This window comes from Lynx rufus, unplaced genomic scaffold, assembly GCF_022079265.1.
Source record: "Lynx rufus isolate CCGP_SWC_20201006 ecotype Redwood Valley unplaced genomic scaffold, mLynRuf1.p SCAF_13, whole genome shotgun sequence".
NCBI lineage: Eukaryota > Metazoa > Chordata > Mammalia > Carnivora > Felidae > Lynx > Lynx rufus.
The window spans coordinates 68,146,004-68,171,781 of record NW_025814827.1 but is presented as its reverse complement, the minus strand read 5'-3'; the positions used below and the strand labels follow the sequence as shown (position 1 = coordinate 68,171,781).

The 25,778-nt window shown below is 38.9% G+C and overlaps 1 protein-coding gene across 1 annotated transcript; it reads left to right on the top strand.

The window, feature by feature from the left end:
- Positions 1–1,586: 1,586 nt before the first annotated feature.
- Positions 1,587–25,326, top strand: LOC124508329 (Golgi-associated plant pathogenesis-related protein 1-like). Its single transcript, XM_047074700.1, has 2 exons — positions 1,587–1,731; positions 25,046–25,326. Exons 1-2 carry the CDS (start codon positions 1,587–1,589, stop codon positions 25,324–25,326), a joined length of 426 nt encoding a protein of 141 aa, XP_046930656.1.
- Positions 25,327–25,778: the final 452 nt, after the last annotated feature.

Sequence of the window (25,778 nt, the reverse complement as noted above, 5' to 3'; positions counted from 1 at the left end):
ATTGCTGTTAATTTTCTCTATTGTTTCTACTAAAAAAAAATTGAAACCCTTTAGATCCATCCATGTTGTCCCAAATGGCAATGCACAATACACATATATATCCCTCTAGCTAATTACTGAGATACTGATAACCTGCAAAAAAGTTAAGTTGTACAGGAACCTGAAGCCAAGCATGCCAAAAGGAAGAAGAAAATGCTTGCTGAACTAGGATCACTAGATGTAAATGTGCTGAGCAAGAAAGAAGTATGTAAATTGGTTAAATTTTTCATTTTCCTTTCTTTTCCCTCCATGCTGAGAAACCCCCCTCCCCCCCAAAGATTGTGGTCACTAGAGGTTGCATATCCACTAAAAAGCACATTTCAACAATTATACGTCAAAGCTTCCTAGACAGAACACGTGCCGTTCTTTGTGGGTATTGATATCTTTGAAATAAGATGTATGCTAACAAACAGTCCATCCTGGTGATCCAAGTTAATTGCATCATTATGTTGTGATAAGGCAATGCAATTAACACATTTCACTGTACAGAGATCTCAGGATGAGTATCCAATTAACTCAGGTCACCAGGCGCTTTGCTTAGGATGGGGCTTTCAGTCTGCTCCCAGGATGACTTCACACAGCTGCCTATCTCCTGAAGTACAAGAAAACTTTTTTAAGAAGGCAATTTTGAAAAGGTTAGGGTAAAACTGCTGTATCGACTTGATTCAGAATGCACTATGCTGATAAATCTCTTTCAGTATGTCAGAAAAATATTGCTTAAAATGGAGCAGAGTGACTAAAATATGCACAAGTTCATCATATTGTTTTCTATAAATATTTCATTCACTCATAACAAAGCTGAGGATGTTGGAGTTGACTATAGTTTCAAAAATATCAGAAAGCATGGAAATCATATTTGACAAAAGTATATTTAAAACTGAGAAGATTACTGGGATATCATATGCATAGCAACAAGCTGGCATGTAATTTTGGAAAATCTGAATGACCTTTAAATACATGGCAAGGAAACAGTTTTAGATTTATAAAGAAATGTATAACATCATACCAGGATTCTTTAATTCATTGGATAACCCAAATAAAAAAAAATACAACTGAGCAAAAACAGCAAAATTATTAACGTCTCTTAGTACCACCCTCTTTAGCTTTTTATACAACCTTTATAAGCACTTGTCATATTGCAACATAATTATTTAAGCCTCTTTCACAATAATGTCAATTGCTTAAGAACAGGGAATGTTCACCTTTTCATCCCCGTGATTTTGTTTTTTAACAGCTGTCAGTGCAGAGCCTGACTCAGGGTTCCAACCCATGAACCATGAAGTCATGGCCTGAGCTGAAATCAAGAGTAGGGTGCTTAACCAAATGGGCTACCCAGGCATCCATTTATCCCTGTTATTATACAACTGGTCTCCCAATAAACATTTGAATGAACATTGGAAAATGTATGAATAGCACTGTAATACATTCTATTATTCATTAGGCAATACAGATATTGGTCTTTTGCAGTTATTTGAAAGGAGGCCATCCTTAAATTCATTTAAAGGGGAAATAAATAGAATGGCAGCATAATGTTATATTTTACGTGAATGAAACGCCCTCATCCACCATCATGGTATGTGGCCAGTTGGAAAAGCCGTGAAGTGGAACTAAACATCGTCATTGAAGTTGGTACAGATGCTGGGAAAAACTCCAGACTGATAGACCATACACAACATCCAAACATAAACCAAAGTAACGCACTGGCATTGACATTCCTCATGTGGGAAATAGGATGTCAAATGATATTACATATATCTACTTCAACACAATGCCTGCCTCTTCAAGTGTTTTTCAATAATTCCCTGGCCACTGCACTGACATTTAGAGATAGCCTTGGTCTCTAATTTAGACAAGGCCTTGGTTGCAAAGAGGATGAGATACTGGTCAAAAACGAAGAGGAGATTGGTCACTGGGAAGAGCACAGTGATCCAGAAGCTAGACACAACATGGAATAGGATCAGGTCTGCTAAATCAATCAGAAGTTCAATATATGGCATTAAATATAGCAATAGTTTGGCTTGTGGGTTGAAGGACTGAATTTTAAGCCTTAAGTTGTGTTTCTTTTTATATCCTGTTTAAAGTCAGAATTGGTTTCAGAGACAAAACTGTTTCAAACCTGCTAATGGTTGCTGAGCACCCTCTACCTGTCAGCAAAAAAAAAAAAAAAAGTATGCTATGGTAAATAACTGGGCCAAGTCTAACATTAAGTCTGTCACTTTTATTCCCTACCAGCATATTCAGGCCTTCATTTTGTGCAGCCCTGTTCATGACTTCATGAAGAGAATTTAAATACGAGGGAACTAGACATTTTTAGCCTAGAAATGATTCTGGTTTATCAGGCCATGTTATATCCTGCTTGCTGGAACCCCCCAGGATAGGTTTTCCATTCCTGTTTGAACTTCACTTATTTGGGACTACCTTCTGGATTTTCTAAACCTAAATCCTTAACTGCTTAAATCTTGGACCCAGCCTGTGTTTTATCTTTGCTTTGGAAACTTGAACACTTAGCTCATGGATTATAGGAAGATGTTTGGACTCTGATTCAGTTCATTTCTGAGTAATCCTCTTAACTTGATGAAACTCACAACCCTATAGTGGTTGGCAAGATCCCTTCTGCTTCTCACAATCCCATCCTTGAGGAAAGGAGATGGGATGGCCCCCATGGTTTTCCCGCTAAGCGCCCTTGGCTGTGCAACTGCAAGATGAATGACCAGACTCTGATTAGACTTTACTTTAGCCCATGCCCTAAGCCCAGGAACTGTCAGAACAGTGTAAAAGGCCTGTCCTGACTGTTCATGGTGTTACCACAACAGGTCACCTCTCAAATGATAAATAATATTTACGCAGAGTGCCAAAGCAAGAGAGACCACTGCAACTGCATTCATTCTCCTCCTTCTCCCCCTCCCCCTTCTTCCCCTCCTTCTTTTTCTTCCTCTTCTTCTTCTATTATTTAAAGGCTTAATCTGTGCATCCTGATGGCAGCGATTACCAAGCATGGGTACATGACACTTCTGTATTCTGCTTGCAGAGAAGTGACAAACCAGTGTTCATGTAGACTGCACAGCCAGGAATGTAGATGTATCCTGGAAATGAGGAGGTGAACACTGCAGACAGAAAGGTTACAGAAAGGGAATGCTGGTGAGGCCCTCTCCCCTCCACCCTCTGAGAAAATGGCTTTCTCAGATGATAATAGAGAGTCAAGAAAAATATATATGGAGTATTGAGCTTTAAAGGCAACATCACAAAAGCCACTCAAAACCACAGCTTTTGAACATCAGCCTGCTTTTATAAACTATATTCAAATGACATTAACAATAATTTTACTTATGCTCATGATGAAGATGCTTGAGGCCTATTTTAACAACTTTCTTGGTTTCTTTCGTTTCAATGAGTTGTATAGTCAACTATAGAAATTTAGTTGCTATATTCAGGTCTATTTTTAAATGCCCCTCAAAAATTAATAATAATTGACCTGGAAAATAGTGTTACACATATTGGACAAGAGAAGTCAAAGTGATTTTTATTCTCAGTAATCTCTTCATGTAAGTTCTGGGAAGTTAGAATCCCCAAGGTTGAACTGACATTTAATATTGCAAAATGACCAGTTGTCAAGGAGAATGTGTTGACCTTTTTAATTTCTGTTGTTTTTTTAAGTGAAAACAGTTTATAAATATTGCATCTTCTTTAAACGTTTTAAACTACATTACATTAAACAATAAATAAAATCTACATTTAGTATCAATTAGTCAAGGAATGTTATAAGGAAGAAAACTCTACCACACCATGGGATTTGATTAAGTTACCCACAGTTGACATGCTTTCGCAATCTGAAACCTGCCCCTGGTATTTTACAACAATTCTGAAAACATTGTAGAAATTCCACAGTTTAAGAGTCTCAAAGGATGGTAATATACAAACAGTATTTTAGTCACTTAGTTATTTAGCAGTCCAAAAGGTAGCTCCTGCCCTGGAGCCCAAAACCTTCTTGGAATGCTAGAGCAGTACGCCAATAGTGATGTCTGATATTTAAATGAACACATGAACAAATTAGTTGATTAATGCAATGGAAACCTCATGAAATTTTTCTAAAACTTTCTTTTCCTTTTGTGATGTGGCAGAAAAAGAAGTTCTCTCAATTAGGCTCTATTTCCCATGGCTATAATGATCTTAAGAATTAAAACTCACATGCATATGCACTTCACCTTCTAAGCATAATTTCAAAATTGGGCCATACGTAGTTAGTGTATTTTCCTTGGCCAAATAAATCCGCAGCAAAAATTGTTCTGAGGTTGGCAGGGGGGGCTTAAAAGAACGTCTTAGACAATGTCTCCATCTGACAGAGAGGAAATCTGATGGAAAGGAAACAGGTCCAGCTGTGCTGAAGGACTCTAGAGGGAAGGTTACATTTAGGACTTTATCCTCCCAATTCTGGGATAATGTTCCTACCATATAAGGATACTTAACAGCCTAATTAAGTGTCTAACTTTTTAAAGGAGGCTCAGATTTTAATATGGTTACAGATAATCATGTATATAAATCTTTTATAACCCCTAGCATATGAAAACAGGATGAATTTTAACCAGATGTGGGAATTATGTCTGAGGTGATAGGTCTTAAAGTGTGGATTATGTGTATATTTGGAATTCACTTTGGGGAGCCATTAGAGCTAAAGACATCCATAGTTATCTTCCAGAATAACCAGCACTGCAATCTAAGGGAGAGGACTGAGTGTGGGCCTTTCAAGAAAGATAGAATATAAGAGCCTTGAAAAGGAGGAACATCAAATACAATGACAGATTCGCAAATGATGGGTTTCCATTTTGTAATTAATTAAACCTGGTTTTTTTTTGTTTGTTTTTTTGAGAGAGAGAGGAGGAGAGGGTGCACACAAGTGGTAGAGGGAGAGAGAAGGAATCCCAAGCAGGCTCCACAGTCAGCACAGAGTCCGATGCAGGGCTCGATCTCACAACCCTGAAATCATGGCCTGAAGTGAAATCAAGAGTTGGATGCTTGGGGCGTCTGGGTGGCGCAGTCGGTTAAGCGTCCGACTTCAGCCAGGTCACGATCTCGTGGTCCGTGAGTTCGAGCCCCGCGTCGGGCTCTGGGCTGATGGCTCGGAGCCTGGAGCCTGTTTCCGATTCTGTGTCTCCCTCTCTCTCTGCCCCTCCCCCGTTCATGCTCTGTCTCTCTCTGTCCCAAAAAAAATAAATAAACGTTGAAAAAAAAATTAAAAAAAAAAAAAAAGAGTTGGATGCTTAACTGACTGAGCCACCAGGTGCCCCTTAGAGTCTCCATTTACAATGTGCTGTATTCTAATTCATCTGGAAATATTTGTATGGCTTACTCCAGGAAAACAATAGCAAAATTTAATTACACAGGAAGAGAAAGATGCTCCTGCCTTTTCTCTGTGTTGACACCTGCATACATGGAAGATCTTCTCTCTGACCTCCAACACCCCAGATTTTTCTGCAGCTCTGAGGCTCACAGATGTCCTTAACATTGAGTCCCTAAATTCAGAAGGGGTAATGAACTATAAATAAGAATTCTTCCACACGGTTTATTAAGTCCATTGCAACAATAACAATTAGAAGTAATATTTTCTGGCATCATTTGATTTTTGACACCTTTGTATCTGAAATAATGCCTTAAAATCCACAAATCTGAAATCACACTGAACATGGGTAGTAACAAAGCTGGATTTAAGTAAGCAGCAGGGTAGGAAGTACCTATGCAATTCATACTAGCAAATGAATTGCATTTGAATGGCAAATAAAGACATGAATCACCTCCTTGCCTAAAGCTGTTCATTCTTTGGAGCATGATTAGCACAACAGAAAAAAGAACAGTCATTGTGTTTGCTCATGCTACACCCAAGAGTGATAGCTAACAGAAAACATTACTGAAACATTTGGTGATGATGCATTTACATTGACAAATCTATAAAATCCCATCTGTAGCTTGTCAATAGCTTATAAACCTAGATCAAGCTTTGATCAATAGCAGCAAGTGGTTATCTTGGAAAAAATGTACTTTGCTTTTTTTCATTTTTGGATTCTGTTGTTAAGGTGATTTACTGATTGAATTTTAGATCTCATGTACAAAGACTGAAGATTATTAGCATTCTTCGAATATAAATGAATACTTTGTTATGGGATTCAATTTCTCTCTGAATTTTAATTTTGAAGATGTTCTTTGTTTTGTTTTGTTCACATTAATAATCACAATTTTAATAAATTTCATGTTCCCATGGAAGCACTGCAGACTTGGAAAAAGAAACAAACGTAGTTCGATATATAAACTATAAAGTTTCAGTTCTGTGACCACATGGAGATCATAGTACACCAGAGAGAGGTCTCCCATGTAAATCAATGTCATTGCTCTTTTAGTCCATCAAAGAGTGGCTATGATGAAAATATATTTACTGAATATATGACTTTTCCCTTCCTGGTGACAACGCCTCCTGATCAACCCTATCACCTGGCACCCAAGCATATTAAGTCGCCTTTACCTGTACCCATATGAGACCACTAACTGAGCTTCTTGCTTGGACATAAAAATAAACACAAGACTTGCCAGTTTTTCCCCAAATAAAAAAAAAATATAGACTATCAGGAAGAATTCACAAAGAGAATGGAAACAGTCTGCTCTCTTGGGTAAATCTTTAAAGCAGAATCTATTTTCAGCTTCCAGAAAGCAGACATTAAACTACACCTTACCTTTTCCACAAGTTCTATCCTCCCATAACCACATTTTATGAATGGAATAACATGACATATAAAATAGAATGTCCCAGTTAAGGTTGATTAAAGAAGACTGTCTGGAATTCATAAGATGAAAATGCTAATATTAACAGATCACTAAAATAGTAGTTCCATTAAGACTGTGCATTTCTGAGTTTCATTTACCCTCAGTGTAATCATATTTACTAGCAGAAGATATTTAACATTGTGCAAATAATTGTTTTGTGTTTCATCAGAACTATTTCTACTGTAAACTAACTTTAACTGTGCAATATAGGACAACTTTAATTTGTCTTTTTCTTAAGTAGGGATAAATGGTCAGAGAGATTTAGCTAACACTCCTTCAAGAGAGAAGATGAATTGTAAGGGGATGTGTATCTCTATCTTAAGATAAAAATATTGGAGCAAGAAAAGATTTGCAATTTTTAAACTTGTGATCCCAATATCTATTGAACAATTCTGAGAGGGAGGTGGTTGACTCTAGATGTTCAATTTATATAAAATCTCTTTTTTAAAAAATCAGATTCTTTAACTCTAATTAGCAGATAAAAAGTAGAATCCAACCACATGATGTTTCATATAGCTAAGAATAGACTTCTCAAAACATCAAAACTCAAATACAAAATTCAAAATAAAGCCAACATTTATAGCCTACAGTTCACTTGCACAGCGACAATTTGTGTGAATGTTGTGGAGATATTTTTTATGTTTCATCTTATAGTTTTTCTTTAATCTAAAAACTACACTTTTCAAAATAAGAAAATTCTGGGATATCTTTCTAAGAGATTGGTCAATTATTTTTTGTTTTCCCCCTGCTAAGCAGTAATATTTTAATTTTGTGATAACATATAATGAAGAAAGGATATAAAAATATCATACTGATATTCTAAGAGCCCCCTACCCCTCAAATCTTGCATTGTCCTCTTAGAGTTTGAGGGGATCTAGCCTTTTGAGTTGATGTAATAAGATGAACAGAATATGCCTTAGAAAATTGATGTTTATTCAGATTGGATAGGTCCTCATATTATTCAGTCCTCAGAAATTCAGCAGATATTTCTAACAGAGGTTTAAAATTTTTTTTCAACTTTTTTTTTTTTAATTTATTTTTGAGACAGAGAGAGACAGAGCATGAACGGGGGAGGGGCAGAGAGAGAGGGAGACACAGAATCGGAAACAGGCTCCAGGCTCCGAGCTATCAGCCCAGAGCCTGACGCGGGGCTCGAACTCCCGGACCGCGAGATCGTGACCTGGCTGAAGTCGGACGCTTAACCGACTGCGCCACCCAGGCGTCCCAGGGATTGGTAGGTTTTTAAAGAACTTATTCAAAATAGAGCCTTCTAGAACTTTCAGTTATTTTTCACTGGAAAATGTTGATCTCTATATTTTCTCGGTTCAGCTTCTTGAGACTGTAGAGAAACCCTGTCTGCCTCCAAACATACCCTCTAGAAAAACATCAAGTGGGAAATCATTGAGCTCTGCCATAGCATTTGCTTTTTATGTGGTTCATTTTATGGGAGCACCTGTTCATGTAGATAAATGATGTCAAACTTGGATTCCGGCCTAAAAGATAGTGACTTCAGCACAGGGAGCCAAGCAGGAGTTGGACCCGCATGCAGTAGGCCAGTCCATCCAGCCTCTGTAATCAGACCCTAAGGGCCCATGTTTGCAGCAGCTGGTTAGACCTCCCACATGTCTGCTCACCCTGCTTACTGTGGAAGGCTGCATTTATAAACCCAAACTCTGACTGCACATCCATCTCTGGCCACAGATGAAAATAGGTCCTCTAGTCTATATTCATTGCTTGGCAATTACAGAGTCTATTTGAGGGGTGCCTGGGTGGCTCAGGCAGTTAAGTGTCTGACTTTGGCTCAGGTCATGATCGTTTGGTCTGTGAGTTTGAGCCCCGCATCAGGTTCTGTGCTGACAGCTCAGAGCCTGCTTCAGATCCTCTGCCCATAACCACCACCGCCCGCCTTGCCCTGCCCCTTCCCTGCTTGTGTGAGCGCTCTCTCACTCTCTCTCTCTCACAATAAACAAACAAACGTTAAAAAAAGAATGTGTTTGAAGGGACATGGTCTTCTGTACATACTTTAAAGAGGGCCAGTTACCACAAGGATACACACACAACAGGTTTTTTCTACTTTCACCTGTTGCCAACTCTACAATGAAGGGGATATTTCTGAATTAAAAAGCACCAGCATAGAGAGAACGGTTCAAAACCACACAACTTTTTTTTCTGTCAAACTATACAAACTATGCTTTGGAGCACATCTTCATCAGCCTAAAGTTGAAACAAAGTGTTAATCTGGGGTAGCAATCAGTTCTGCTAGAAATAAAAATCTTTTTCAGAACTGGTTTAGTTTCCAAGTAAATACTGACTTTATGAAAACGAATATACACTGTAAACACTTTATAGTCTACAAATCACTTTCATAATTTTGGTTCAGTAGTACCAAATTTTACTGATGTGGAAAATACTCTGGCATATATAGTTATGTGGAAAAGCCAAGGGCAAAAACTGCTCGACATGCGGTCATTTTTGAGGAAACGATAATAAATATTTATAAGTATATGTAATAGTTTGATAGAATCCAAGAATCTATGAAAGTGGTTGCCTCCTGGAGGGGAAACCACATGGCTGGGAACGAGTACATTCTTTGGAACTCATTGTATTATGTATTTTGTGTTTTTATTATAAGAAAAAAAAGTAAGAATACATTTAAGTCTTATTAATGCCATGAAACTATAGTGTTCATGGAAAATTATATTGTTTGTTGTTATCAGGGTCATAGCATTACTTCCTTCAATCCTCTGAAATTTGGATTAACTCTCCATTCACATGGTGAGGGGGTTATCGAGTATAGGCTCGTGCTATTTAATTGTTCAATAGTAAGGCAGGAGCTGGGGGTTTTCTATTAGCTTCAAACCCTTTTCTGCAGAGGTCAGAGACACCTTACTCTCTTTGGGTAATGAGGGGCTTATCTTGAGCCAGTGAGATTGGCAGTGAGGGAGCATTGTCCACACCATCTACGTAAGTTTCTGTACAGACTATAGTCAATAAGTTGGTCATTCTCCTAGATCATCATGTGCAGTCATTTGTAATGGGAGGTTTTTATCCCACAGAATCCAAAGCAGCAGACAGCTCATTTCTTCTGCATTGCTGAATCACGGTCTACACAGAATGCTGAAGGAAGGCCTGCTACAGCTGGTAGTGTTCCCCCAGCTCTATGTAGCTGGCCAGTATGGGTGACAGGAGCCTTTGCTACTCCCGCATCTCTGCTTACCCCTTCCCACCCACCCAAAACCCCAACATATGACAGTGGACCATTTCTAAACTCTTCAGGAGTGGAGGCAATATTGTCTGACTCTAACGTTATTCACTTTTCAACATTACCCCTCTGGCATAAATTCTCTTCCGGGCTTCCCTTAATTCTCCCCTTCTGATTATCAAGATTCTTTCCTTATGGATTACATCATAAGTTCTAGAGAAAATGTACATAATTCTGGCCATCTAGGGAGGTTACCAAGTAGAAAGAAGTGTGAAGAATAAACTGGCAAAAATTTTGTATTTCCCGTTATTATCTCCCTACATGTAGATGAAGACACTGAGATATGTTAAATAATTGAACCAAATTAACAGTTACTGGAACAGGAGTCCAACTGGTCTGAAAGGTTAACTTGCTTCAAGTTAACACCCTCCTATCTTGCTGACCTAAGTGCCTTGGTCCATAGCAGAGAGAACACTCACCTCGAGGATTGAGGAACCAAACCTCTCCCAGGCCACAGAGGCCAACAAGTCTGTTTGTGGCTGCCTCAGTTTTTTGATTAGCCTAGCAATTTCTTGAGCAAAAGATTTCTTCTTTTCTTTTAGGTCACACAGGTGATTTTACTAACCTCCTCTGTGTATCTGAGGACCTTGCCCTCCTTTGCAGATAGAACAGAGTGTTCCTGCACATCACGAAACAAAAAATGGACCCCCTCATGCAACCCCAGAAGTGGAGATAATGTCCTTAGCTGGCACTGTATAGTCTACATGTGATGAAGAAATGTTGCAGACCACTGCACACTCCTCACTGATTAACTACCCTAAACTCTCTTAAAACCCTCTGAACCAGGCAGAAACCTCAGAGGGGGCTTTTGGACAAGAATCTGCCTTATCCCCAGGTGGTGCCTTCTTGCATAAAGCTCGGATTCCTTTCCAATCAAAACTCTTGTCTTGAGCCTTTTGAGCAATGGGTCGCTGATGTTGGGTGCTCCTATTTTGGGAGAAGCTCAAAACAGAGATATCTAACTCCAACATTCAGCTTTGAAACATTAGGTTTTACACTCTTTTATCCAATTCTCAAGACAAACCCACACAATAGTACTTTTCTATTGCCACCACAACAAACTACCACAAATTACAAAAACTTAAAACAACATTACAGCTTAAAACAACAAAAATTCATTAGCTTACATTTCTGGAGGTCGCAAGTCCAGAATGGGTCTCACGGGGCTAAAAATCAAGTATCGGCAGGGCTGTGCTCCTTTTGGAAGTTCTGAGGAGAATCTGTTCCCTTGCTGTTCACATTTTTTGGCTTGTGGCTCCTTCCTCCGACCTCAAAGCTAAAAACGGAAACTTAAGTCCTTCTCACACCTGGTCACATCCATACTAACCCACATTTAAGTATGCTTGTACTTACATTGGGTTCACCTGGATCATCCAGGTTAATCTCCTTAAGTACAGTTGATTGCATCTTTAATCCCAACTGAAAATTTAATTCACTCTTACCATAGAACATAACAATTCAAAGGTTTGGGGGGATTAGGAAGTAAATTTCTGTGTTTAAAATGTTTATTTTTTTGGGGGGGAGGGAGAGAGAGAGAGAGAGAGAGAGAGAGAGAGAGAGAGAGAGAGAGAGAGAGAGACGTAGAGAACACAAGCAGGGGAGAGGCAGAGAGAGGAGACACAGAATCTGAAGCAGGCTCCAGGCTCTGAGCTGTCAGCACAGAGCCCGATGCGGGGCTGGAACTCACGAGCTGTGACATCATGACCTGAGCTGATTTCAGAGGATTAACCAACTGAGCCATCCAGGCACCCCAGGAAGTAAATATCTTTAAGGGTCATTTATTCTGCCTAGTAAAAATAGGAATGGTTATCTTCATTAACACATTTAAAAAGTGAGGCTCAAAGAAGCTATGCCATTTGCCTAATTTACATAGCTAATAAGTTAAAATATTGGGAGTGCTTCTACTCACTTTGCCTGCCTGATATCTTCTGTATCTCTCAGGGTTCTGGCAGGAAGGAGATGGCAGGTTCAAGTTGGATAGTTTAAGAAGAGTATAACAAAATAATTACTTTTAAAGTGTGGCTGTTTTCATTTAGCCAGGTTCATTTATCACATTTTTATAATCCATTCATCTGTCACTGGACACAGGTTGTTTCCGTACCTTGGCTATTGTAAATAATTCCTTTCTGATGGTTTATTGTTAGTGTATAAAAACACAGATTTTGCTAAATGAATAAACCAGTCACAGAAAGATAAATAGGAGGTATCTAAAACAATGGAACTCATAGAAGCAAAGAATACAATAGTGGTTTCCAGGGGCTTGGAGATGGGGAAAATGAGGAATTATTCAATGTACATAAAGTCTCAGTTATACTGATTAATAAGTTCTAGAGGTCTGCTGCGCAACAGGGTACTTAGAGTTAACAATATGGTTTTGTGCACTTCAAAATTTGCTAAGGTAGATTTCATGTTAAGTGTACTTACAAAATAAAAGGGAAATTCTAAAAGGTGGTTATGCCTATTACCTTGATTGTGGTGATGGTATCATGGCTGTATGCACATGTCCAAACTCATCAGATTGTATACATTAAATATGTGCACTTCTTTGTATATCGATTATATCTCAATAAAACTACATTTAAAAACATGTGGGCAGGTATAGGGAAATTCTAAGGGATAATGCCTTACCTGGGAACTGGCATAACGGTTCTTTCTGTTACTACTCTTAACGCGTAAAGGGAGGAAGAGTATGATCAGAACAGTATGTAAAAAGGGACCTATAGAGGCAGGCTGGCAGGAGTGGAGATCTTTCGTTATAGGAAACAGCTGGCCAGTGGTGACTCCTCAGAGGAAAAGAATGGGGTAGGGAATTAAGGGCCCTGGCTTCTGTTTTCTCTCTCCCAGGAGACTCCTCCCTGTGCTCTACATTCAAGAATCTGGCCACAAGACAGAGGCTATTGAAGACATCTGATGAGTCCAAATAGGTCCACCTCTGTGGATAGCAGGGTAGAGAAGGGCAGAAAAAAAGGATCTGGAGGAACAAAAGAGGACACATTGGAAGAATGAGAGGCTCAGTTTCACTTCAAATGCCTTGCCCCTCCCCCAGGCAAGCACAGCGCCAAAATACCAGCAAAAGTGAACACTAGCAAAGTGAATTCAACAGCACATTAAATGGTCCATACACCATTTAATAAAATACAGTATGTGTTTATAACCCTTTCAATCTCATTACCATTCTGTTATCTTTAAGTATGAAATGATGAACCATTTAATATGAATCTTAGAATTATTTAAAGATATTTATGTCAAGATACTAGGATGCAAAATTTTTCCTTTCAGATGTATTTTCGAAACATCGGGAAGGCATCGGAGCTACTTGAAGGCTTTTTGAGAGACCGGTTCAGCTGTGTCTCTTAGCTGCCTCTTTACCACATTTTCTTTTATTGTCAGTTGTTCCTTTAGCTGCATTTGAAAGGAAGATCAAGTTTCCTTGAATGACCTTCTTATTCATATCACAGCTTAACCTTTTAACTTTGGTTCTAGTATGCATTCACGGTTTGATACCTTCAAAATAAACTCATATCTATTTACTCTAGATTTTTTTTGTCCTTTGACCACGTTCCAATTTGTTATTCAACGTCAAATCATTACAGAGCTTTGACTTAGACTGTCAGTCTCCAATGCACTTCCAGACACAAGAAAGAGAGGCTCCTGTAGCCAAATTCCCGCCTTTCACTACTTTTAACTCTGCCACCGCTCTCCTCAGGAGAGTGAGCTAATGGAGCAAAGATCAACAAATCTAGGCAAGGAAATAGAAGTGAAGGAGGGAAGAACAGGTCATTTATTTTTGTGTCATGTCCATGACAGGGGAACCTAGGAGAAGACATTATACCGAGTTTGGCCTGGGGAAAGGAAAGAGGAGATGTGGACTGGGGCTAAATAATCTTCGAAAGAGAGATCACTAAAGAAAATGAACTCAGCTTCCTGAGGTATATTCCCAGGGCTCTGGAGAGAAATCCGGAGCCACCTACTCTTTAGCATGTAACTTGAAATAGAATTTAAAGTAAGTATAACAATTCCTGTTTATTTTAGAGTTAACAAATATGTTAAATACTTTATGCTGAAAAAACAGCATAAAAATTTCCAGTGTGATGGAAGTACTACATTGTCACCTCTTAATCAAGGACTCCAGCTTCTAAAAGCATTTTTCCTGTCCAGTGACCCTGTGTCAGTTTCTGTAGTTTTACACCATTAAGCCCTAAACCTGAAATTTGCCACCTGATGAGTACAAAATCTTTCATTTAGCTGTACACTTAGGTTTGTCTTTTCAAACAATAGCTTGTCTAACTAAAGAAGAACTGCTTTGCTGATTTGGAACTAAACTCAGTTTCGACTTTTGCCTAGTAAGGAGGGGTTTTTTTGGTTGTTGTTTTTTGTTCGTTTGTTTTCTTTCTATGTGAGACATCTTTTTAACCAGGAGGAATCTGGCAATCAACAGAGTGTGTAGTTCTGTGTCTTCCAACTTATGTTCAGAGACCTACACAAATTGTGCCAAACAATAGAGTCATGAGCTAATTGGATGGAAATTTCTATATGATCCCTTAGATTACAATGCTTTATGAGCAAGGGAGGAAATTATCAGATCGTATCTAATCAGAAAGTGCGAGTTGTGTGCTAAAAATTAAGGCCTTTTTCTCCTTTTCCAACTCCTATGCAACTCAGAGACACACACACACTTTTTGCAACATACATTGAAGAACACGTGTTTTATACGTATATACTGAATGCATTTTTGTAGGAGGTAAATCATCCTGAAAGTTTATCAGAAACAAAGAATCCAGTAACTTAAAAATACAGCAGGTAGTAACTTTCCTTCTGTGCACCTTCTGGTCTCTCAGCCCCCACCCCCACCCCCAGGGTCAGCAGCCGAGGAAGGAACAAGGGAAGAAGGGAAGGGAACAGTGAAACCAAGCTAACTGAAGCAAGAGAGAAAAGGCAGGCCAGACATAGAGGCTGAAAAGATACCTAATATTGATCTTTGAGCAATTTACGTATAGTCACCAAGAGCTCTCTGCAATTTGTTTGAAAACTCAAAATTCAAAATGACACGAGTATTCTAACACAGGTGGCACAGAGTTTATGGGATACAGAGAAAGGATTAGTGATTGGTTGGGGGGGCGCCTGGGTGGCTCAGTCGGTTAAGCGTCCGAATTTGGCTCAGGTCATGATCTCACAGTTGGTGAGATCGAGTTCTGCATCAGGGCCCTCAGCTGATAGCTCCGAGCCTGGAGCTTGCTTCAGATTCTCTACCTCTCCCCAGCTCATGCTCCTTCTCTCTCTCTCTAAAAAAAAAAAAAAAAAAAAAAAAAAAAAAAAAAAAAAAAAAGAATGAGTGAATAACCAAGAGCCAATCCAAAGAAACCTAGTGTTGACAGTCAAACTAGACCAAGAAAGAGACAGGAACATTTACCACAAGCTGCCTAAGGCTTTCACCAATTCTCAGATGTAGACAGGTTTGCAGACTATCATCAGAACCAAACTGTGTGTCCTTTATAATTTATTATTGTTTATGCATGTGTAAGCTAACTGTTACAGGAATTATGAGTAATTCATTTTTCAGGTAGGTTAAACAGGTTTTGAGTAAATCTTTTGTTCTTATTTTAAGTTCTGAGTTAAAGATCCCTCTCTTCCACCGTTAAAACAGTAGGTCTATCTGAGCTGAAGTGACTCAAAAGCATGTTGCAGACAATACTCCTACAGTATTCAGAATGGACAGAACGAGTTAGTAACACCTGCCTGGCAAGACTTGCAACTGTCTGGGGATGCTATTGATAAAAGCCACTTGGAGCTCAGGTCTTCCCAGAGTGGTTTTGCTCATAATAGCTCTGAAAAACACTGCCAGTATCTTCTCTCCTCATTAAAAGTGCATTGCATGTTTACAGCTACCAATGATTACTTTAAGCCTATTTCTCTATATAGGCACACCTTAGAGATATTGCAGGCTTGGTTCCAGACTACTATAAGGAAGTGAATTTTGCAATAAAGCAAGTCAAAAAAACTTATTGGTTTCCCAGTGCATATAAAAGTTACATCTACACTATACTGTCATCTATTAAGTCTGCAATAGCATTGTGTCTAAGAAAACAATGGGCATACCTTAATTAAAAAATACTTTATTGCTCAAACAGGCTAACCATCATCTGAACTTTCACTGAGTTATAATCTCTTTGCTGGTAGAGGGTCTTGCCTTGATGCTGATGGCTGCTGACTGATCAGGGTGGTGGTTGCTGAAGGTTGGGGTGACTGTGGCAATTTCTCAAAATGAAATGGCAATGAGTTTGCTGCATTAATTGATTTCCTTCTTTCACCAAGGATTTCTCTGTAACATGGGATGCTGTGTGATAGCATTTTACCCACAGTAGAACTTTCAAAATTAGAGTGAATCTTCTCAAATGCTGCCACTGCTTTATCAACTGAATTTATGTCATATTCTAAATCCTTCACTGGCATTTCCACAGTCTTCACGGCATCTTACCAGGAGTAGATTCCATCACAAGAAACCACTTTCTTTGCTTATCTATAACAAACAACTCTTCTTCCACTCAAGTTTTATCCTGCGATCACAGCAGTTCAGTCCTATCTCAGATTCCACTTTTAACTCTAGTTTTCCCACTGTTTCCACCACCTCTGAAGTGATCTCCTCCTGTGAAGTCTTGAACCCCTCATAATCATCCGTGAGTGTTGGAGTCGACTTCTTCTAAACTCCTGTTAGTGTTGATATTTTGACCTCTTCCCACGAATCACAGATGTTGTTAATGGTATGTAAAATGGTAAGCCTTTCTAGAAAGTTTTTATTTTGCTTTGCCCAGAACCATCAGAGCAATCACTATTTATGGTAGCTATAGCCTTATGAAATGCATCTCTTAAATAATAAGACTTGAAAGTCTAAACGACTCCTTGATCCTTGGGCTGCAGAATGGATTTTCTTAGCAGGCATGAAAACAATCTCATTGTAAGTCTCCATCAGAGCTCTTGAGTGACCAGGGGCATTGTCAATGAGCAGTTATATTTTGAAAGGAATCTTTTTTCTGAGTAGTAGATCTCAAAAGTGGGCTTAAAACACTCAGCAAACTGTGTTATAAATAGATGTGCTGTCATCCAGGCTTTCTTGTTCCATTTATAGAGTACAAACAAAATAGATTTAGCATAATTCTTAAGGGCCCTCAGATTTTTGGAATAGGTAATGAGTATTGGGTTCAAATGAAAGTCATCAGCTGCATTAGCCCATAACAAGAGAGTCAGCCTGTCCTCTGAAGATTTGAAGCCATGCATTGATTTCTTTTCTCTATCTATGAAGTGCTTAATAGCACCTTATTCCAATAGAAGGCTGTTCCAACTACATTGAAAATCTATTGTTGAGTGTAGCCATCTTCATTAATTACCTGAGCTACATCTTCTGGATAACTTACACACCTTTGACAGCAGCACTTGCATTTTTATGTTACAAAGATGGCTTCTTTCTTTAAATCTCATGAACCAACCTCTGCTAACGGCAAACTTTTCTTCTGCAGTTTCCCCACCTCTCTCAACCTTCATAGAATTGAAGAGAGGTAAGGCCTTACTGCAGATTAGGCTTCAGCTCAAGGGTGGGATCTTCTATCCAGACCACTAAAACTTTCTCATATTAGCAATAAGGCTGCTTTGCCTTCTTATCATTTGTGTGTTCACAGAATAGAACTTTTAATTTCCTTTGCATCCACATCTTGATTCATTGTTTGGCACAAGAGTCTTAGCTTTTAGTCTGGATTTGCTTCTTCTTCTTTTTTTTTTTTTTAATGTTTATTTATTCTTAAGACAGAGACAGACCGTGAACAGGGGAGGGGCAGAGAGAAAGAGGGAGACAGAATCTGAAACAGGCTCCAGGCTCTCAGCTGTCAGCACAGAGCCCGACGCAGGGCTCGAACCCACGAACTGTGAGATCATGACCTGAGCCAAAGTCGGACGCTTAACCTACTGAGCCACCCAGGCGTCCCAGTCTGGCTCTGCTTCTAACATGCCTTACTCATTAAGTTTAATCATTTTTATCTTTTGATTGAAAGTGAGAAACATGTGACTCTTGAGGTCATTGTAGGGTTATTAATTGACCTAATTTCAATATTGTTGTTTCTCAGGCATAGGGAGGCCCAAGAACAAGGAGAGTGATGAGGGAATTGTCAGTTGGTGGAACAACATTTGTTATAAACATTTATTGATTAAGTTTGCCATATGGGCATAGTTTGTGGCACGCCAAAACAATTTCAAAGCTAACATCAAAGATCACTGATTACAGATAACCACAACAAATATAGTAATAATTAAAAATCTGGAAATATCACAAGAATTACCAAAATATGATACAGAGACACAGATCAGCAAATTTTGGGAAAATGGCACCAATAGGCTTGCTGAGTACATGGTTGCCACAAACTTCCCATGTGTAAAAAGTATAGTCTTGGGGCACCTGGGTGTCTCAGTCTGTTGAACATCCGACTTTGGCTCAAGTCATGATCTCACGCCTCGTGAGTTCAAGCCCTGTGTCAGGCTCTGTGCTGACAGCTCGGAGCCTGGACCTTGCTTCTGATTCTGTGTCTCCTTTTCTCTCTGCCCCTAACCCACTCACATTCTGTCTCTATCTCTCTCCAAAATAAATAAACATTAAAAAAGTATTTAAAAAAAATAAAAAAAATACAGTCTCTGCAAATTACAATAGAAGGAAGCACAGTAAAATAAAGCACGCCTGTATATGACCTACTTTCAGTGAAAAAATATACAGAATGTTTTAGACCATTAATGGAACAGTTTCTTCCCAAATGCTAATTCTGGAATTGGTTCCTCTGAAGCAGGAACATTTTTTAAGAGTTTCCCAAAGGTCATGAAACATTAGGAACTTAAATTCTATTGTTTTACAGCCAATGAACTGTCCAAGTTCTGTCCTTCCTACAACGTCTTCCCATTTCCTGCTTCCCAGACCAATTATCTAAATGGCTGACCTCCGAGTTTGTCATACATTTTTGGTATATTTAGACTCATTTTTCATGCTCCAAATCTTTGATCACCTCATCTAATCTTTGTAATTCATCTTCTTGTTTCAGTTTGCCTGCCGAGTTTCTGACCCATTGATTATTTAAACTGATCTTTTTAATATTTCTGAGTGTCTGGTTATAATCTACCCTGATCTACTTAGTAACCCTTCAGCACACAGAGTAAAAATCGAAACTCAACTCTGGTTTTGTAATACCTTTCTGTCCTGCAACATGACTCCTCTCTCAAGTTGGTGACCTGCCAATTACCATTCAACCTTCCCAACTCCCACCTTCACATATTCTCTCTGTTCCTTATGTGTGGCCCATAACTTTTTACAGCCCTGGTCAGAAAAGGAGACTGTATCTTCTTACGTAATAGAAAAATAAGTGGCAAATATTTGAATTGTGTAAGAATGCTGACAAGGTTGATCTTATCTTTGACCCTTCATCTTGTTCATGCCTGCTCAACGACCTCCTTTGAGGCTACCTATTCCAGGCCCCATGGAGGTTTAATGTAAGCTCTGACCGCAATGAGGTAAGGCTTCTTCTGCTGTTCCCTAAAGTGGCACACACAAGGCCCCACTGTAGAAGACTAGTAGAGATCTTCTGGTATACAGATGGTTCCACTTTAGATAACCTACCCTGTGACCTCGCCATGCCGTTGCTCTGTAAGAATTGAGGATTAAGGTCTGGACTTGGCAGAGAATAGGGGTGGAGAATAGCTGCATACCCCCAGATCACTTGTCCACCTGATCCCTCCGTCAGTAAGTTAGCCTGAATTAAACTCTGTAAGCAGTATGCACTAGGTTGCTTCATTTTCTCTCTTAGAGTGCCTTCTCTGAAGGATACTTTACTAACACTCCACCGCCTTCTAACAGATCGTTTCAGCATTCCAATAAAAATGATTTTAATTTTTAAATGAATCATCATTGAGATAGATATGGACAAGCTAAATGTTCCTTTTATGGTAGTTAAATGGAGGATAAAAAACAGCAGGAAGAATACTTGGCCTCTACTATAGCTAAATCACAAAATCTTTAATTCCTCTGAACTCCATTTCTTCATCTCTAACACGAGAATAATTTCATCATCTTTACCTATGTCCAGAGGTTATAGGAGAATCAAACAAAATTGAAATAAGTTAAAAAAAACTCTATGAGTTCAACAATGCAGAGGAGTATGTAGAGAAACATGATATTTGAACCTGATGCCCCTCTCCTATATATCTTAAAATAGTTTTCTAGTTGTGGTGATGGATTTGTACAAATATAAGCAGTATTTTCTCACTGTCAATGTATCCCTGGAATCCTTCTGATAGTAGATGACATTGGTGCCCTGGCATACACACTTTTGCCCTTGTCACCTGAGGGACATCCACCTAAACCCACATTGAGTTGCATTGGAGGTTTTTTTTTTTTTTTTTTTTTTTTTTTTTACCAAGAATACCTGCTCTGTCAACTGCTCAGGAAGCCAGAGCAGATGGGTTTGGGGAGGATGGAAAACTCCTAAATGTATACTTGACACTGGCTCTCAGGGATCCCAGTGGGATTAGCCTACAGGCATGCAAAAAGACAACTAGCCTGATAAATTCATCTGTGTTACTGTCACAATACTATAGGGATTACCTAAAAAAGATAAATGTGTAAACATTTTTTTAAGAAAAAAATTGTTTTACTCAAAGCTTTCTTTAGGGTCAACTTCCAGAGAGACCCAAAATGGAAAAATTCCTTTAAAAACAGAATATAAAAAGCATTCTTACATGTATGCAGTTTTTGATCACATGACACACATTAAAAGCTCATCCAATCCTGTTATTTCTGAACCTGAAGCTCAACAAATGAGCCCCTCATGACCTACCAAATGAAGCACATCCTCCAGGAACATGTCCTACATATGCCCTATGCTTCAGCCATATTGAGCTACTTCTATGTCATCCATGGGGATGTTTTGTGCCTCCATGTCTGCATATACTAGTTTCACAGACCCTTAAGTATCTCTCCCTCATCAAGTACCCCTGGATACGATCTACTGATCTTTGGACATGCAAATGAACAATCTTCCCTACTATAAAGCTTTCCCTAGGCTTCCCTTACAGAATTGATTTTTCTCCTTCATTTGTTCATCGGAGATCCCTTGGACAAAAGCCTTCACCCAACCCTCAGTTTCAAAGATCACAATTTCAGATAGTTCTTGCAAATATAAAGACTTAGGGTCCCACCATGATAAGCAAAGATCTGTTGAGATGAAGATGTCAGACGACGCCAGCTACACTTAGTACCTCACCAGTTTCTGCCTGCCAGGATCGTAAAGCTCAGGGTTAAACCAATGCTCCAGAAATAATGACCATTTCCAAGTCATGAGCTTAGGAAACACTTTCCAGTAGCCAAAACTATAAATGTTAAACCCAAGAATGCTCAGAGTCCAGTGTTACTAGTTTTTGAATATAAAAATTATGAAAACAATCATTTTGGCCATTACATTGCGAACGTACATCTTACGAAAGTAATGACATTGAAGGTAGGAGCAATCACTGGGTCAGATGCCAACCTGAAAGAAAAAAATCAGTTGAGTCAGCTAAGAGATGGGTAGTGAAGCACAGGTTGTGTGCATTTGTAATGTACCTCTGGCTGCCTTAGTGACCAATATGCATTTAATTCTTATTTATTTATTTATTTATTTAATGAGCACGTTTACTGAAGGTTTACTATGTGCTACACATTTTGAATTTGCAGATCAACTAACAAGAACAAAATGTGTACTTGCTACTGGGTAAGGAGGTGTTTTACTGTTGTAGTTGCTGATTTTTAAGGGCTATCCTGTCAGGTTTCCAGAAAATTTATTCTTAACCTTTGCTTCATGTCTTTGTCAAATTAGATGATCGAAGAAATGACCTATGAGTTTTCTATTTCTCTAAATGTGGAAAGGCTGGGACTAATTCCTACTAAAGGCCTAACAGTTTGTTCCTTGAATATCTTTAAAAACAGGAGAAATTCCTGACAGAGATTTTAGATTCTAAAAGTTGATCAGGATGTAAAAACATGAAGGTAATGGCTTTGCAGATTCCTTTTTAGTATATAACTCTTAAAAGGGGAGTTAGAATAATAATGAGCACCACTGGTGTAGTCTTCATCAGAATTCCAGCCAGTGTTTGGAAACACATCCTTTGCATCATCTGCATTTTATGCCTTGATTGGTTTGTAACATACCAATTCCCTCAGGTTTTAACTCCGCGTCACATTGCATTCCTGTCTCTCTCTTCTAATGGCACTGAAAATTCCGATAAGGGAGGTAAAGCCTATCATATGCTGGCATAATCCTTTTATAGATTTAAATGCTGAGGAGTGCTTCTTCAACCACCCTGTGTAGACCCATTGCCTCCTTCTTAACTTTCTAAAGAGAGTTTACCTGACTTAAATTACCAGGTTGCATGAGCCAACCTAATTAGAAATTATTATTTGCACGAGAGGCGCTGAGAAATGAAGTGTGGAATTTACTGCGAGGAATTCATAATGACAGAGAGGAGAAGAAAGAGGGATGTTCAGAAAGTAACAAATGACTGACCTGGTAGCTCCACCATTTGTAACAGATCTCAGCGTTGCCTTTTTGTTCCTGTGCACCTACTTTTGGTAAGGCTTCCATGCAAAAAGAAATACGTGTGCAGTAGTTAGCTTTATACAGACCGAAGAGCCCAAGGTTTAATCTCAGTTGTGCACTGATGGAGTATAATTTGGAGATTCAGAGAGATGCATGAAATGCATCTAAATTTAGACTCTGGCACAATGGTGGTTGCTAGGAGCTCAAAGAGAAATCAAGGAACAAAGGGAGTGGCTTTTGAAGTGGTTGAACTCATTTACAGAAGCAGAAAGGCTGTACCTTGTGATGTGGACTCTGTGCTGCTGTGGACTATTAGGATGAATGACTAAAGGATAGAGGGGTAGCTTGGCAAAAATGTCATAAAAGCTAGAATTCCAGGAGAGGCAGAGAGGTGACTTTCATTACAACAAGTCAGGACTCAAGTATGAAAGTCACATTAACAATGCCTGAATCTCGTGTCTAATTTCCTGCCTATTGAGTCAAAAATTGTCTCCAGGTTTCACAGAATGATAAATGTAAGGTATTTTACTTGATCTTGTCCTTTTTAAAATCCGTATGCGTGATTTCGTTAGCCTCTATCCGTTTTCCTCTAATTCTGTTCTTTCTCTATGGATGCCATACTCGTTTCCTGAGACTTGCTTTGTTAGCAGTAAGCCGTTCTGCACAAATATTCAAGAAGGGCTAGGGGTAAAAAAGAGGAGATTGGCAGGAACAAAAAATTAAAAAAAAATAATGACAGGCTTGGTTTGAGCAGGAATCATCTTGACTGTGTAAAGCTTTTTAATTACTTAGTTCTTTTCTGCCAGCTCTTCCCAAGGTACTCTGGTGAATTCCTTCAGCCACTTAATTAGGCAGATCCAAATGGAATTCTACGGATGATGACAAATTTCAACTGGAATCAGCAGCTGAGTCGTCACATAGTGTCTCGGACTGTTGTTAGACAAGAGTTCTTATAGATGTGATGCTCAAAAATCACTCATAAGACAAAGAGTTGTCATGTCACAATCCCAGTGATGAAGTTAGGCAGAACACCCAGCACATTTGGAATAGGAAAGACGGTGTGGGTTTTTGTTTTCACTAATAATAATCTTCCATTCCACTAGGATTCCAGATTCTCTATTCACAGATTCCTAAGAATGTCTTTATTCAAAACAGGCAGATAACCTGCCAGAAAATATCCCTCCCTTCTTTCCTCACAATCTGCTTCAAATTTATTTTAAAACTACATTGGTTTCCATACAATCAGGAAATTTTCCTAATGAGAGGGTCTCGCTTTTTTCCTAAGAAAACATTTTTTCCCTTTTTTCTAACAAAATAATCAGCACTCCAGTTTACCATGCTGGTTGACTTATTTATCTAGCTCATGTAGAATTCCATTGAATAGTCCACTAAATACATACCCTCAAATAAGTCCTTTCTAGGTATATGCACTATATGTACATGTCTGTGTTCTCTTATGTCGTGAGGTAAAGAATGTCACTAACAGGACCAAATTTTCATACTCACTTGAGGAACTACAGTGGAGTAAAGGCATCTCAGGCACCTTCAATCCTGTGGTCTAGAGACTCTCTACTGAATTCAGAGTGAAGGAAACAAGAGCAAATATGAGGGCTCTGGACCATGTAACTAAAATCTGCATAATATGAAGGATGGGAGAAAAAATAATTTTGCTTATGAAACAGAGGGAAAATAATGAAAGATGGGGACTAGGGAGTAAGTCAGACAAAAACCCAGAACAATGTGCCAGCTTGAGGACAGGGTGACACCAGAGAAGAGTAGTGATGCTTCATGAAGAGCTCCTGAGTCCCTGACATTTATAGAAGGAGTTAAAACCTGGTCCAAGAGGCTACCTTTAAGGATTTTTTTTTTCTAATAAAACTTCTCCCATGGATTCCATAATACCATTCAAATTTGTTTTGCTTGGTTGGTGGTTTTTCTAAGCTCCCCTATCAGTCTTCCTCCCTTTCACACTTCCTCCATCTGCATGTGGAATTGTGGTGCTCCCCTAGGTTCCTTGCCAAGCATCTGTTTCTGTTCACTGAATAAGACCTTTCCAGGTGAGTGCATCTATTTCCAAGGTTATAACTACTATTATCTCTCGATCCTATCTTGAATTCAAACATCTCTTTGAAGATTCAGCCCTGGTGTCCAAATGTCTTGTTCACAGCTTCATTTACATCCACAAATGTGTCTAAATCTGAAATCATCTCTCTTCACCACCAGATTGCTCCTCCCCTCATATTCATCATGCTTGATAGCCTCTCATTGGCCATTAGTCCATGCTTTCTGCATAGGATCACTCAAGTCTATGTGTTGTACTATATTTGCTTATATTTAACAGAGGCCCAGAGAGGGGAAGGCCTTGCCCAGGATTACATAGCAGGAAAGGAGGTGGCTGATAAATGGTACAGTGAAATCAAGAACTACAACTCCCAACAGCCTGCTTTCGCCTCTGGGACTGGACACTTCACAATAATGGAATGGAAGAATACAAAGAAGATGGGCGTGAGGAAGGCATCTGCAAGTGATGGGTCTTCCTTCATGGTGGCCGGATACTTCCCAGCAGGGAATGTCATCAAACAGGGCTTCTTTGAAGAAAATGTCCTGCCTCCAAAGAAGTAATTCATTCAATGTAATGGGAAGGTGTCAGTCTTAGTGTGGATACGAAGTGCCTAGAACACCAAAAACTCAGCGGTGTGTCTGTCCCCGTGAGTGTATGTGCTTGTGTTCGTGATGCATGTGAGTATCTCTTGCACACACACTTGGATATACAGTTCTGCATGAATCTATTCTTATCAAAGGAAGGAGCATATGAAATGTTTACCCTAATGGTTACCTAGACCACAATTATTTGGACTTCAGGGGAAAAACTCAATTTTAAAACTTTGTTTTAAAGCAAACTTCTTTTTTACATTTCTTATAATATCTATCCCTGGTCTTTTTCTATTCCACATGTTTGTAATGCTTAGAAGTGAAATTCATTTTGTGTGACCTTCTTGCATTGTAATCTACTTTTGGCAGATATTTAAGAATATTAGACTCTCATTTAAATGAAACATTAAAAAAAACTTTTA

Excerpts from the sequence above, each read along its gene's own strand:
- LOC124508329 (XM_047074700.1), top strand. The coding sequence starts at position 1,587 with ATGAAACGCCCTCATCCACCATCATGGTATGTGGCCAGTTGGAAAAGC. Across the intron at positions 1,732-25,045 it reads ACATCCAAACATAAACCAAA|AGGCCCAGAGAGGGGAAGGC; the intron begins GTAACGCACTGG and ends TATATTTAACAG.